Source organism: Phasianus colchicus, chromosome 26 (assembly GCF_987193195.1).
Source record: "Phasianus colchicus chromosome 26, bPhaCol1.hap1.1, whole genome shotgun sequence".
In the NCBI taxonomy this organism is placed as follows: Eukaryota; Metazoa; Chordata; class Aves; order Galliformes; family Phasianidae; genus Phasianus; species Phasianus colchicus.
Window position 1 is genome coordinate 1,436,641 of NC_143461.1, and position 12,791 is coordinate 1,449,431.

The 12,791-nt window shown below is 52.4% G+C and overlaps 4 protein-coding genes across 4 annotated transcripts; 2 read left to right on the top strand and 2 right to left on the bottom strand.

The window, feature by feature from the left end:
* The first annotated feature begins 545 nt into the window (after positions 1–545).
* On the top strand, positions 546–860 carry LOC149914937 (feather keratin 1-like). The gene has a single exon (XM_090125087.1). The coding sequence runs from the start codon at positions 546–548 to the stop codon at positions 858–860; it is 315 nt and encodes a 104-aa protein (XP_089981213.1).
* A 3,717-nt stretch (positions 861–4,577) lies between these two features.
* On the bottom strand, positions 4,578–4,892 carry LOC149914938 (feather keratin 1-like). The gene has a single exon (XM_090125235.1). The coding sequence runs from the start codon at positions 4,890–4,892 to the stop codon at positions 4,578–4,580; it is 315 nt and encodes a 104-aa protein (XP_089981361.1).
* A 3,175-nt stretch (positions 4,893–8,067) lies between these two features.
* On the top strand, positions 8,068–8,382 carry LOC149914939 (feather keratin 1-like). The gene has a single exon (XM_090125086.1). It carries the CDS (start codon positions 8,068–8,070, stop codon positions 8,380–8,382), a length of 315 nt encoding a protein of 104 aa, XP_089981212.1.
* A 3,717-nt stretch (positions 8,383–12,099) lies between these two features.
* Positions 12,100–12,414, bottom strand: LOC149914940 (feather keratin 1-like). The gene has a single exon (XM_090125234.1). It carries the CDS (start codon positions 12,412–12,414, stop codon positions 12,100–12,102), a length of 315 nt encoding a protein of 104 aa, XP_089981360.1.
* Positions 12,415–12,791: the final 377 nt, after the last annotated feature.

Sequence of the window (12,791 nt, forward strand, 5' to 3'; positions counted from 1 at the left end):
ACCTGCACCACTGGCAAGCATAATTTGCATCTGAGGTGAGTCTCCTGGAAAATTACTGCTCGCATGCAGTGACTGTAGGCCTGGGGCGGTGCACGAGCTGTATAAAAGAAGGCCCATCTCCTCTCTCTCTCATCCGCTCCTCTTGCCTCCATCACCCCAGGAACAAGGTGAGTCTGAAGCCCTTCCATCGCTCCGTCCTCTTCCGGGATTTCTCTGCACTTGCAAGCGCCTTCATCCTCTGTTGGGCCTTGGGAAGGCAACCAGTGCAGGGAGACAGAAAAGGGCAGCCGGTGCGGTGTCAACAGATGCTAGGTCTTGCCAGAGGTGTCTCCTGAGCTATGGGCCAGGCAGCACCCTGAACGTGCCTGGTCACTCTTGGCGGGGCCAAATGTAAGGAGAAGGCCACAGGTTTCCTTGCACAGACTCCGTATCTCCAGTCAGCACTGAGCCTTGGAACACTTGTGCTGGGAAGGCAGGCTGCTTCTTACTCTCCCCTTCTTTTGCTCCTCCCTTTCTGCCAACAGGTGACCCTCCAGACACAAGCCATGTCCTGCTACAACCAGTGCCTGCCACGCCTGCCCTGCCAGCCGTGCGGCCCCACCCCTCTGGGCAGCAGCTGCAACGAGCCCTGCGTCAGGCAGTGCCAGGACTCCAACGTCGTCATCCAGCCCTCTCCCGTGGTGGTGACCCTGCCCGGACCCATCCTCAGCTCCTTCCCGCAGAGCACCGCCGTGGGATCCTCCACATCCGCTGCCGTTGGCAGCATCCTCAGCTCTGAGGGTGTGCCCATCTCCTCTGGAGGCTTTGGCCTCTCCGGCTTCGGCGGCCGCTTCAGTGGCAGGCGGTACTTCCCCTGCTAAATCTGCTGGTGATGGTCCCGGAGGATTACCTCTTGGGGCCCAGAATTTGATAGCGGCCCTGAGAGAGAGCACTCAGCTCTTCCTTTCATAGGGACCCAGCAACGCCTCTTGCAAAAAGGCGGGGCAAGCACCAACTCTCAGAATGCGCTGCCCCTGTCTGCCTTTCCCCTCTTCCACTGCCTCCTTTTCCCCCTGACTTCTTATTTGTCACCTCTGCTCCTCTGGTCTGTCAACCCCAGAAGACCAGCCGAGGGAGGAGCTGATGGCACTTCTCCCTCTGTGGAAGAATGGGAGATGGACACCTGGGGGGATATCCACCATGGCCATTAGTGCAGACTCTGCTCCTGGTGCTTCCTGCTTGATGTCCTCCCCTGGACGCAACTTTCTTTCCCCCTTTTGACTCAATAAAGCTGTGGCGCATCTCAGCCTGTGCCTCTGCATCACTCACTCTACTCTGCAAACACTCCATGTGCCTGCAGGATGTCTGCTACTCTGAAGACTTTGGCAAACGTGTGTGACAGGTGGGGACCCATCACCTTTTCCCCATCAGGCCCAGCCTGAAAAAGCGTGCTGTTGGCTTTGACAGTCACCAGAGTGGCAGAAGGTTCCTTCCTGCTAAATCTGCTGGCAATGGCCCTGTAGAAAGACCTCCAAAGTCCATGAAGATTGTCGCAGTCCCTGAGAGAGAGCACTGGGGCCAGCTTGGTCGTTCAGAAAATACGACCCACTTCTGCCATTCCCCTCTCTTGCTCTCTCTCTTTTCCATCCTCAGTCCTCACTGCTCAGCATGTCTCCCCTGAACTGCGTGGCCCACCGAGTCAGCGTAGGGAGGACCCACTGGCCCTATGCTGACTGTGGATAAGGCAGAAGGACAGCTGGAGGCGTGGCGGCCATGCTCACGCAGCGCAGACTCTCAGGTCCTTCTGCAGCAGGGCCTCCCCTTGCAATCACCTTGCTTCCAAATAGTCACTCACCAAAGATCTCCTGCATCCCAACCAGCACCTCTGTCTTATTCCTTCCCTTGCAAAAGCGCTCCAATGAAGGGTGGGAAGAGAGATGTTTCTCAGCAGCGATCCTGGGAGGTGCTTCTGAAAGGTTTTCTGAACAAATGGTAAGAAATCTCAGCGGTCTCCATTCTCACCACTGCTTTTCAGCAAGTTTCTCAGAGCCATGAACAGCGGGATTGGCTGTACCCTCATGAGTCAAATTAGGGCTGCAGAAAAGTATCCAGTGTAGTTCAGTGAGTGCTATCCACTTTGCTGTTCGCACTACTTCTTTTTTATCAATAGGCTCGGCAATGTGAAGCAAGAAGGAAGGAAGGTGGGGGCAAAGCCCTACTACCAATAGCACCACAGAGCTCACTCCACTCGCCCCATGTCTTTCTTGCAACAGAGTCCAGTTTGGGGCTGCATGGTAGTGTAGAAAGAGAAAGCAAGCATTCTCTACTTCCCATCAACTAGTGATATTCTATCATGCTGCGGGATGCAGGGAGTCCATAGGCATAGGAGTGGCTTGAAAAGACAGAAGTTTTCATAACGAGACACTCCCTTCCTCCTTCCCCTTCTCCACCTCCATTGTTGGTGTGCCGTCACGTGGTATGGGGTACCCCTTGGGTGAGAAACACTCTCAGTCAAAGGGCCTCAGTGAAGCAGCATATTTTCTTCACAGTTGCAGCGGTAGACACGCCCTCTCTTGAGACAAAAGAGAAACTGCACGCCTTCTCAGCAAAATACACCCCGCTATTTATCTTCCTCAAAATGCGTGCTACCATGTCTCCTAGTTCCTCACTGTTTGAGTATCCCAGGCTCGCAATCTTCCCCGCGCAGTCACTAAGGAATATTTCAGTATTAGATCCGCTCCCAATCTGTTGCTTTTAAGTATATTTTGTATTTCTCCATAGAGGTAGGAGGGCAGTAATTCTCAAGGTTATTGCGTTCATTTTACAGGTTGAGTTTGTATAACCTCTGTTCTGCCCTGTGCTAAGGATTAAAATTATCCTTGTCGTTCGGCCCTCTCCTATGTCTACCGTGCAGATTTGCCTTATCTTGGGTTAGTCAGAACACTCCAGTTTCTGCTTTTAAGCATGGTATTTGACGTATCTTCTGCTAGTCTCTGCCTCAACAAATTTTTGGAAAAGCATCCTGTGCTGCATTTCATAAGAAGGTTTAGGAAAGGCCAAACTTTGCTCTGAGAAGCTTCTAGTGCAAAACCACAGTCCAACTCTCAGCCCGGAGTCTCTTGAGGTCAGCTGCCCCCTTGATGCCTCCTCCCCACAGCTTGCCTTCCCCCAGCGTACAGGCTTTTGTTGGAGAGAGGTTGCTGTGCTTGCACTGCTCTGCAAGAGACAAAACAATGGTATGATATCAGTCACAGAAGGACGGAGCACAGCGGTTGGAAGGGACCACTGGAGGTCATCTAGTCCAAGTCCCTTGCTAGAGAAGGTTCCCTACGCTAGGTTGCAGAGGAAAGAATGCTAAGGGACTTTTGAGTATCTCCAGGAAAGGAGACTTCACCACCTCTCTGGGCAGCCTGATCCAATGCTCCGTCAGTCAGTGCTGTACTAGTTTCTCCTGGGCTTTCTTCCAGAGGCTCCAGGTGAGGCTATTCTCCCCAGTTGTGCTAGAAAGCCCACTTGGACGAGCTGGTGCTGCACGGACAGGCCCAAGTACAACTGCTCAAATGCTTCTTCCTCATGTTTAATCTGTTCAAAGGCTTGATGATGCTCAGGACCCCACTCAAAGAAGGCCCTCTTTGCACTCCCTCCATATAGAGGGCACTCAAGCTGACTATGGCCTGGAAGGTGCATTTTCCAGGACCCCACAGCAAATACCATGGGAAGGCTTGCCTTTCTTTCCTAAAAGCTGCTGGGGACATAGTTGCTACCTTCTTGCTCTCACCCGTAGCAATGTGGACATTGCACCCTGAAGCTTTACTCTGAGGAAACGGTCCTCTTCTTTGGAACCACTGACTCCACCTCGCTTTACGTCAAAACTGACCATTAGAAGAATTTGCCCTGTTTTCTTACCTTTCTCAAAAACTTCCTCTGCTGTGTTACCCCAGACAAACATGTCTCTGAAAAGTTGTTCAAAAGTGCTGGTCCAAGTCAAGACCCTTGAGATCGCTACATAAGCCAAAATGTTTAGAAACCGGAAGGTAAAGTGATTCCACCCCAGGCATGCATAATAGAAGCCTGTAGTACCAATTGTCCAAAGGAGAAGGAAGGACCCTTTCCCAGAACCAACACTTTGAAACATCTCTCCCCTAGCCTCCACTGGGCAGCCTTTGCAAGGGAAAGGATAACACAGAGGTGCACATTCAAATGCTTTAAATCTTTAATGAGAGAAAATTTGGAAACAAGGTCCATGCAAGGGCAGGCCCTGCTGCCAGAAGCACCAGGGGCAGAGGACAGTCTGAACGGCATGGCCATGGCAGCTATTGCCTCCAGCTGCGCATCTGCCCTTTGAGTGGATGGCACAGGGCCAGTCGGACATTCCGAGGCTGATTCAATGGCACTCACAGTCCAGGAAAGTTGACAGTGAGCAGGAAGGACACAGAGGAAAAAAAAAAAAAAGGAAAAAAATAAAAAGGTAGAAGGGGGGAAAAGAAGTCACGGAGCATGTTTTCCGAGAGATGAGATTCGCCCCGGTGCTCTCTCTCAGGTCTTCTTCAAACTTCATGGACTATGGAGGTCTTTCTCCAGGGCCATGGCCAGCAGATTTAGCAGGGGAAGCACCGCCTGCCACAGGAGCCGCTGCCAAAGCCGGAGAAGCCAAAGCCTCCAGAGGAGATGGGCACACCCTCAGAGCTGAGGATGCTGCCAACGGCAGCGGAGGTGGAGGATCCCACGGCGGTGCTCTGCGGGAAGGAGCTGAGGATGGGTCCGGGCAGGGTCACCACCACGGGAGAGGGCTGGATGACGACGTTGGAGTCCTGGCACTGCCTGACGCAGGGCTCGTTGCAGCTGCTGCCCAGAGGGGTGGGGCCACAGGGCCGACACTGCAGGCGTGGCACGCACTGGTCGTAGCAGGACATGTCTTGTGTCTTGGAGGGGCGCCTGTTGGGACAGAGGGTCGGGAGGAGCTCAGAAGTGAGTGAGAAGCTGCCTGCCATCCCAGCAGGAGGGAGTCAAGGCACAGTGTTGACTAGGGATATGGTGGATGTGTCAGGAAGCCCAGTGGCTTCTCCTTCCCTTTGAACCCAGTGTTCTGGCCAAGAGCAAACAGGCACAGCTAGGTCCTTGACTAGCTCATAGCTAAGGAGACTCCTCAGGTAATGCCCAGCATCATGCCACACTGGCTGCCCCCTTCCCTCCCTCAGGCCAACCTGCTTCCCCAAGATCCAACCTAGGATAAAGGCACGTATACGCGCAAACTAATCCCTGAGAAGCAGATGATGGTCAAAGGGATTCAGACTCACCTTGTTCCCAGGGAGATGAAGGCGAGAGCTATGGATGACTGAGAGAGAGGAGACGGGCCTTCTTTTATACAGCTCGTGCACTGCCCCAGGCCCACAGTCACACTAACTATTCAAGAGACTCTCCTCAAATGCAAATTATCCTTTCCAATGGCACAGGTTGTGGTTTTGGTTTCCATCAACCCTGTCATTCCATTTTCTTGTTTCTGACCTTCCCAATTGGTCCACGGAGGCACCTTTCAAGTTCCAGGATGAAAGGCACAAGGAGTTTCCTTGCAGAAACGCGTCAGCGCGGGTAGAAGACGTATTCTGTGCTTCAGGCATGGCATGTGTGTCTTGGGAAATGTCAGGACCTTATTTGTAACCGCCTTTGGAGCCAGGCAGGCATATCCTCATGTCAGTGCGGCCCACTTCTGAATACCTTGAACCTGCTTTGCCCGGGGACTCATTTTGTCTTTCTCCCTCAAGGTCTGTCTCTCAGACTACTCCACGAGCACCTGTTTGTTCCCTAAGAAGCCAGGTGGGATGTTCTGCTGCTTGCACACGTCTTCACCCACAGCTTAACTGTTCTGCAAAGACATTTCTGTGTTTATTTGGCACTGTGCACTCTCATCACAGTCTGCAGGCACAGAAACGATATCACACCATCAGTTGTTCTTTTGAAGGAGAGTATTGCCTTCCAGAGCCCTGCTATTACCTAAAAAGTGCCACGGAATAAGGTCTGTCCTTTTGAGTTGACGGCTGTGCTGGTTTTCTTTACAGTGCCTTGCTCCTCCTCCTCTCAGGGACAGGATTGCCTGGTGCGAGTGATGCTCAGGCCTGCAGACAGATGCACAGACGGGGAGGACCCACGCCAAAAGGGTCACCCGTGGCCAATGCAAAATTAGATTGTAAATGGCCTTGCACAGGGAGAGTCTCTTCAGAAAGCTTTCCATAGGAATAAAGATTTTCTCGAGCACTTTTGCACCACAACACATCTCCCTCTATGCCAGCAGGGCAGAGAAGTGTTTTGTTCATGCCGCAAGGACGCATTGCTTCTTTGATTGAGTCCAGGAGAAAATTGTGAACATACGCCCTTCTTCATCACTTCCATTCCACGACCATCCCCAGCCACCTGACACTTCTGGGACCCCGCAGCCCTTCTTCATTTGTGGCGAGCTTGCTTGCCTCTTCAACTGAGATGGTTTTTTTTTTCTCCGTGCTCAGGAGCACTCATTCAGCCCATTCTTCCACAGCTTCACTAGGACCATCTCGTGGAGGACAATGTCAAAAGCCTTTCTGAACTCCAGCAAGAAAGCATACAGTCCTCTTCCCACATCCTTCAGGCTTCTTGTTTCTTTGTGATGAATCACCTCCAGCAATCCATGACTTCTCCACTGTGAATCCACGCTGCGTGTGACGATGCAGATATTTTCATCCTTCATGAGCACGGAAATGGTTTCCAAGCTCCATGTTTTTTCCAGGGTGCACTGTTCCGCCTCCTACCAAGAGACTGACCTGAAGACCCTGGTCCCCTAGCTCCCTGCTTCCACCCTCCTGGTCTTCTTAAACAGGAGTAACACGCTCTTTCCCCCAGTTTTGGGCCACTTCTCCCAGTCCAGTCAACAACCTATGCTGATCAAGTGGGGACAGCTCCCTCAGCACTCATGGACTCATCTCATCATGGGACAAATAAGCCTAACGTGTTACACACATCCAGTTTCCTCGAGGTTTCCCTGACCCAAAGCTGCATCTCGATTGTTCCAGCTTTTCAGCATGGCCTCTGAGCCATGGAATTCCCAAAAGCCACACTTGCTGGATAAGAAAGAAACAAAGAAGACAATCAGGACCTCAGCATTTTTGCTGTCCCCAGTGAACAGGTCACCCATTTCCATGAGGAGAACACCCACCTTATTTTCCTTTCACCATTGAGATCTGTGTAGGAACCCTTTTTGTTGCCCTTCACGTCCCTTGACAGACTGAATTCTATCAGGCCTATGGCTTTCCTCGCTTGGTTCCTGACTGCACACACACACACACTATGGCTGCATTCCTCTCACGTTACTCAACCGTGCTTTCTTCCCCAAGAGGCTTCGTATTGCTGTGTTTGTGTTTGGCCAACAGCATTTTCCTCATCCACTTCTGTTCATTTTGGTGTTGTTGTCCTGGCGTAATCCCTAGGTCTCTCACACCAACACTTGAAAGAGGTCAGCCTGGAAGAATTGGCATTTCACAAATGAGGAATTGAAATGAGGGGAAACAAAACCACAACCTGCACCACTGGCAAGCATAATTTGCATCTGAGGTGAGTCTCCTGGAAAATTACTGCTCGCATGCAGTGACTGTAGGCCTGGGGCGGTGCACGAGCTGTATAAAAGAAGGCCCATCTCCTCTCTCTCTCATCCGCTCCTCTTGCCTCCATCACCCCAGGAACAAGGTGAGTCTGAAGCCCTTCCATCGCTCCGTCCTCTTCCGGGATTTCTCTGCACTTGCAAGCGCCTTCATCCTCTGTTGGGCCTTGGGAAGGCAACCAGTGCAGGGAGACAGAAAAGGGCAGCCGGTGCGGTGTCAACAGATGCTAGGTCTTGCCAGAGGTGTCTCCTGAGCTATGGGCCAGGCAGCACCCTGAACGTGCCTGGTCACTCTTGGCGGGGCCAAATGTAAGGAGAAGGCCACAGGTTTCCTTGCACAGACTCCGTATCTCCAGTCAGCACTGAGCCTTGGAACACTTGTGCTGGGAAGGCAGGCTGCTTCTTACTCTCCCCTTCTTTTGCTCCTCCCTTTCTGCCAACAGGTGACCCTCCAGACACAAGCCATGTCCTGCTACAACCAGTGCCTGCCACGCCTGCCCTGCCAGCCGTGCGGCCCCACCCCTCTGGGCAGCAGCTGCAACGAGCCCTGCGTCAGGCAGTGCCAGGACTCCAACGTCGTCATCCAGCCCTCTCCCGTGGTGGTGACCCTGCCCGGACCCATCCTCAGCTCCTTCCCGCAGAGCACCGCCGTGGGATCCTCCACATCCGCTGCCGTTGGCAGCATCCTCAGCTCTGAGGGTGTGCCCATCTCCTCTGGAGGCTTTGGCCTCTCCGGCTTCGGCGGCCGCTTCAGTGGCAGGCGGTACTTCCCCTGCTAAATCTGCTGGTGATGGTCCCGGAGGATTACCTCTTGGGGCCCAGAATTTGATAGCGGCCCTGAGAGAGAGCACTCAGCTCTTCCTTTCATAGGGACCCAGCAACGCCTCTTGCAAAAAGGCGGGGCAAGCACCAACTCTCAGAATGCGCTGCCCCTGTCTGCCTTTCCCCTCTTCCACTGCCTCCTTTTCCCCCTGACTTCTTATTTGTCACCTCTGCTCCTCTGGTCTGTCAACCCCAGAAGACCAGCCGAGGGAGGAGCTGATGGCACTTCTCCCTCTGTGGAAGAATGGGAGATGGACACCTGGGGGGATATCCACCATGGCCATTAGTGCAGACTCTGCTCCTGGTGCTTCCTGCTTGATGTCCTCCCCTGGACGCAACTTTCTTTCCCCCTTTTGACTCAATAAAGCTGTGGCGCATCTCAGCCTGTGCCTCTGCATCACTCACTCTACTCTGCAAACACTCCATGTGCCTGCAGGATGTCTGCTACTCTGAAGACTTTGGCAAACGTGTGTGACAGGTGGGGACCCATCACCTTTTCCCCATCAGGCCCAGCCTGAAAAAGCGTGCTGTTGGCTTTGACAGTCACCAGAGTGGCAGAAGGTTCCTTCCTGCTAAATCTGCTGGCAATGGCCCTGTAGAAAGACCTCCAAAGTCCATGAAGATTGTCGCAGTCCCTGAGAGAGAGCACTGGGGCCAGCTTGGTCGTTCAGAAAATACGACCCACTTCTGCCATTCCCCTCTCTTGCTCTCTCTCTTTTCCATCCTCAGTCCTCACTGCTCAGCATGTCTCCCCTGAACTGCGTGGCCCACCGAGTCAGCGTAGGGAGGACCCACTGGCCCTATGCTGACTGTGGATAAGGCAGAAGGACAGCTGGAGGCGTGGCGGCCATGCTCACGCAGCGCAGACTCTCAGGTCCTTCTGCAGCAGGGCCTCCCCTTGCAATCACCTTGCTTCCAAATAGTCACTCACCAAAGATCTCCTGCATCCCAACCAGCACCTCTGTCTTATTCCTTCCCTTGCAAAAGCGCTCCAATGAAGGGTGGGAAGAGAGATGTTTCTCAGCAGCGATCCTGGGAGGTGCTTCTGAAAGGTTTTCTGAACAAATGGTAAGAAATCTCAGCGGTCTCCATTCTCACCACTGCTTTTCAGCAAGTTTCTCAGAGCCATGAACAGCGGGATTGGCTGTACCCTCATGAGTCAAATTAGGGCTGCAGAAAAGTATCCAGTGTAGTTCAGTGAGTGCTATCCACTTTGCTGTTCGCACTACTTCTTTTTTATCAATAGGCTCGGCAATGTGAAGCAAGAAGGAAGGAAGGTGGGGGCAAAGCCCTACTACCAATAGCACCACAGAGCTCACTCCACTCGCCCCATGTCTTTCTTGCAACAGAGTCCAGTTTGGGGCTGCATGGTAGTGTAGAAAGAGAAAGCAAGCATTCTCTACTTCCCATCAACTAGTGATATTCTATCATGCTGCGGGATGCAGGGAGTCCATAGGCATAGGAGTGGCTTGAAAAGACAGAAGTTTTCATAACGAGACACTCCCTTCCTCCTTCCCCTTCTCCACCTCCATTGTTGGTGTGCCGTCACGTGGTATGGGGTACCCCTTGGGTGAGAAACACTCTCAGTCAAAGGGCCTCAGTGAAGCAGCATATTTTCTTCACAGTTGCAGCGGTAGACACGCCCTCTCTTGAGACAAAAGAGAAACTGCACGCCTTCTCAGCAAAATACACCCCGCTATTTATCTTCCTCAAAATGCGTGCTACCATGTCTCCTAGTTCCTCACTGTTTGAGTATCCCAGGCTCGCAATCTTCCCCGCGCAGTCACTAAGGAATATTTCAGTATTAGATCCGCTCCCAATCTGTTGCTTTTAAGTATATTTTGTATTTCTCCATAGAGGTAGGAGGGCAGTAATTCTCAAGGTTATTGCGTTCATTTTACAGGTTGAGTTTGTATAACCTCTGTTCTGCCCTGTGCTAAGGATTAAAATTATCCTTGTCGTTCGGCCCTCTCCTATGTCTACCGTGCAGATTTGCCTTATCTTGGGTTAGTCAGAACACTCCAGTTTCTGCTTTTAAGCATGGTATTTGACGTATCTTCTGCTAGTCTCTGCCTCAACAAATTTTTGGAAAAGCATCCTGTGCTGCATTTCATAAGAAGGTTTAGGAAAGGCCAAACTTTGCTCTGAGAAGCTTCTAGTGCAAAACCACAGTCCAACTCTCAGCCCGGAGTCTCTTGAGGTCAGCTGCCCCCTTGATGCCTCCTCCCCACAGCTTGCCTTCCCCCAGCGTACAGGCTTTTGTTGGAGAGAGGTTGCTGTGCTTGCACTGCTCTGCAAGAGACAAAACAATGGTATGATATCAGTCACAGAAGGACGGAGCACAGCGGTTGGAAGGGACCACTGGAGGTCATCTAGTCCAAGTCCCTTGCTAGAGAAGGTTCCCTACGCTAGGTTGCAGAGGAAAGAATGCTAAGGGACTTTTGAGTATCTCCAGGAAAGGAGACTTCACCACCTCTCTGGGCAGCCTGATCCAATGCTCCGTCAGTCAGTGCTGTACTAGTTTCTCCTGGGCTTTCTTCCAGAGGCTCCAGGTGAGGCTATTCTCCCCAGTTGTGCTAGAAAGCCCACTTGGACGAGCTGGTGCTGCACGGACAGGCCCAAGTACAACTGCTCAAATGCTTCTTCCTCATGTTTAATCTGTTCAAAGGCTTGATGATGCTCAGGACCCCACTCAAAGAAGGCCCTCTTTGCACTCCCTCCATATAGAGGGCACTCAAGCTGACTATGGCCTGGAAGGTGCATTTTCCAGGACCCCACAGCAAATACCATGGGAAGGCTTGCCTTTCTTTCCTAAAAGCTGCTGGGGACATAGTTGCTACCTTCTTGCTCTCACCCGTAGCAATGTGGACATTGCACCCTGAAGCTTTACTCTGAGGAAACGGTCCTCTTCTTTGGAACCACTGACTCCACCTCGCTTTACGTCAAAACTGACCATTAGAAGAATTTGCCCTGTTTTCTTACCTTTCTCAAAAACTTCCTCTGCTGTGTTACCCCAGACAAACATGTCTCTGAAAAGTTGTTCAAAAGTGCTGGTCCAAGTCAAGACCCTTGAGATCGCTACATAAGCCAAAATGTTTAGAAACCGGAAGGTAAAGTGATTCCACCCCAGGCATGCATAATAGAAGCCTGTAGTACCAATTGTCCAAAGGAGAAGGAAGGACCCTTTCCCAGAACCAACACTTTGAAACATCTCTCCCCTAGCCTCCACTGGGCAGCCTTTGCAAGGGAAAGGATAACACAGAGGTGCACATTCAAATGCTTTAAATCTTTAATGAGAGAAAATTTGGAAACAAGGTCCATGCAAGGGCAGGCCCTGCTGCCAGAAGCACCAGGGGCAGAGGACAGTCTGAACGGCATGGCCATGGCAGCTATTGCCTCCAGCTGCGCATCTGCCCTTTGAGTGGATGGCACAGGGCCAGTCGGACATTCCGAGGCTGATTCAATGGCACTCACAGTCCAGGAAAGTTGACAGTGAGCAGGAAGGACACAGAGGAAAAAAAAAAAAAAGGAAAAAAATAAAAAGGTAGAAGGGGGGAAAAGAAGTCACGGAGCATGTTTTCCGAGAGATGAGATTCGCCCCGGTGCTCTCTCTCAGGTCTTCTTCAAACTTCATGGACTATGGAGGTCTTTCTCCAGGGCCATGGCCAGCAGATTTAGCAGGGGAAGCACCGCCTGCCACAGGAGCCGCTGCCAAAGCCGGAGAAGCCAAAGCCTCCAGAGGAGATGGGCACACCCTCAGAGCTGAGGATGCTGCCAACGGCAGCGGAGGTGGAGGATCCCACGGCGGTGCTCTGCGGGAAGGAGCTGAGGATGGGTCCGGGCAGGGTCACCACCACGGGAGAGGGCTGGATGACGACGTTGGAGTCCTGGCACTGCCTGACGCAGGGCTCGTTGCAGCTGCTGCCCAGAGGGGTGGGGCCACAGGGCCGACACTGCAGGCGTGGCACGCACTGGTCGTAGCAGGACATGTCTTGTGTCTTGGAGGGGCGCCTGTTGGGACAGAGGGTCGGGAGGAGCTCAGAAGTGAGTGAGAAGCTGCCTGCCATCCCAGCAGGAGGGAGTCAAGGCACAGTGTTGACTAGGGATATGGTGGATGTGTCAGGAAGCCCAGTGGCTTCTCCTTCCCTTTGAACCCAGTGTTCTGGCCAAGAGCAAACAGGCACAGCTAGGTCCTTGACTAGCTCATAGCTAAGGAGACTCCTCAGGTAATGCCCAGCATCATGCCACACTGGCTGCCCCCTTCCCTCCCTCAGGCCAACCTGCTTCCCCAAGATCCAACCTAGGATAAAGGCACGTATACGCGCAAACTAATCCCTGAGAAGCAGATGATGGTCAAAGGGATTCA

Excerpts from the sequence above, each read along its gene's own strand:
- LOC149914937 (XM_090125087.1), top strand. The coding sequence starts at position 546 with ATGTCCTGCTACAACCAGTGCCTGCCACGCCTGCCCTGCCAGCCGTGC.
- LOC149914938 (XM_090125235.1), bottom strand. The coding sequence starts at position 4,892 with ATGTCCTGCTACGACCAGTGCGTGCCACGCCTGCAGTGTCGGCCCTGT.
- LOC149914939 (XM_090125086.1), top strand. The coding sequence starts at position 8,068 with ATGTCCTGCTACAACCAGTGCCTGCCACGCCTGCCCTGCCAGCCGTGC.
- LOC149914940 (XM_090125234.1), bottom strand. The coding sequence starts at position 12,414 with ATGTCCTGCTACGACCAGTGCGTGCCACGCCTGCAGTGTCGGCCCTGT.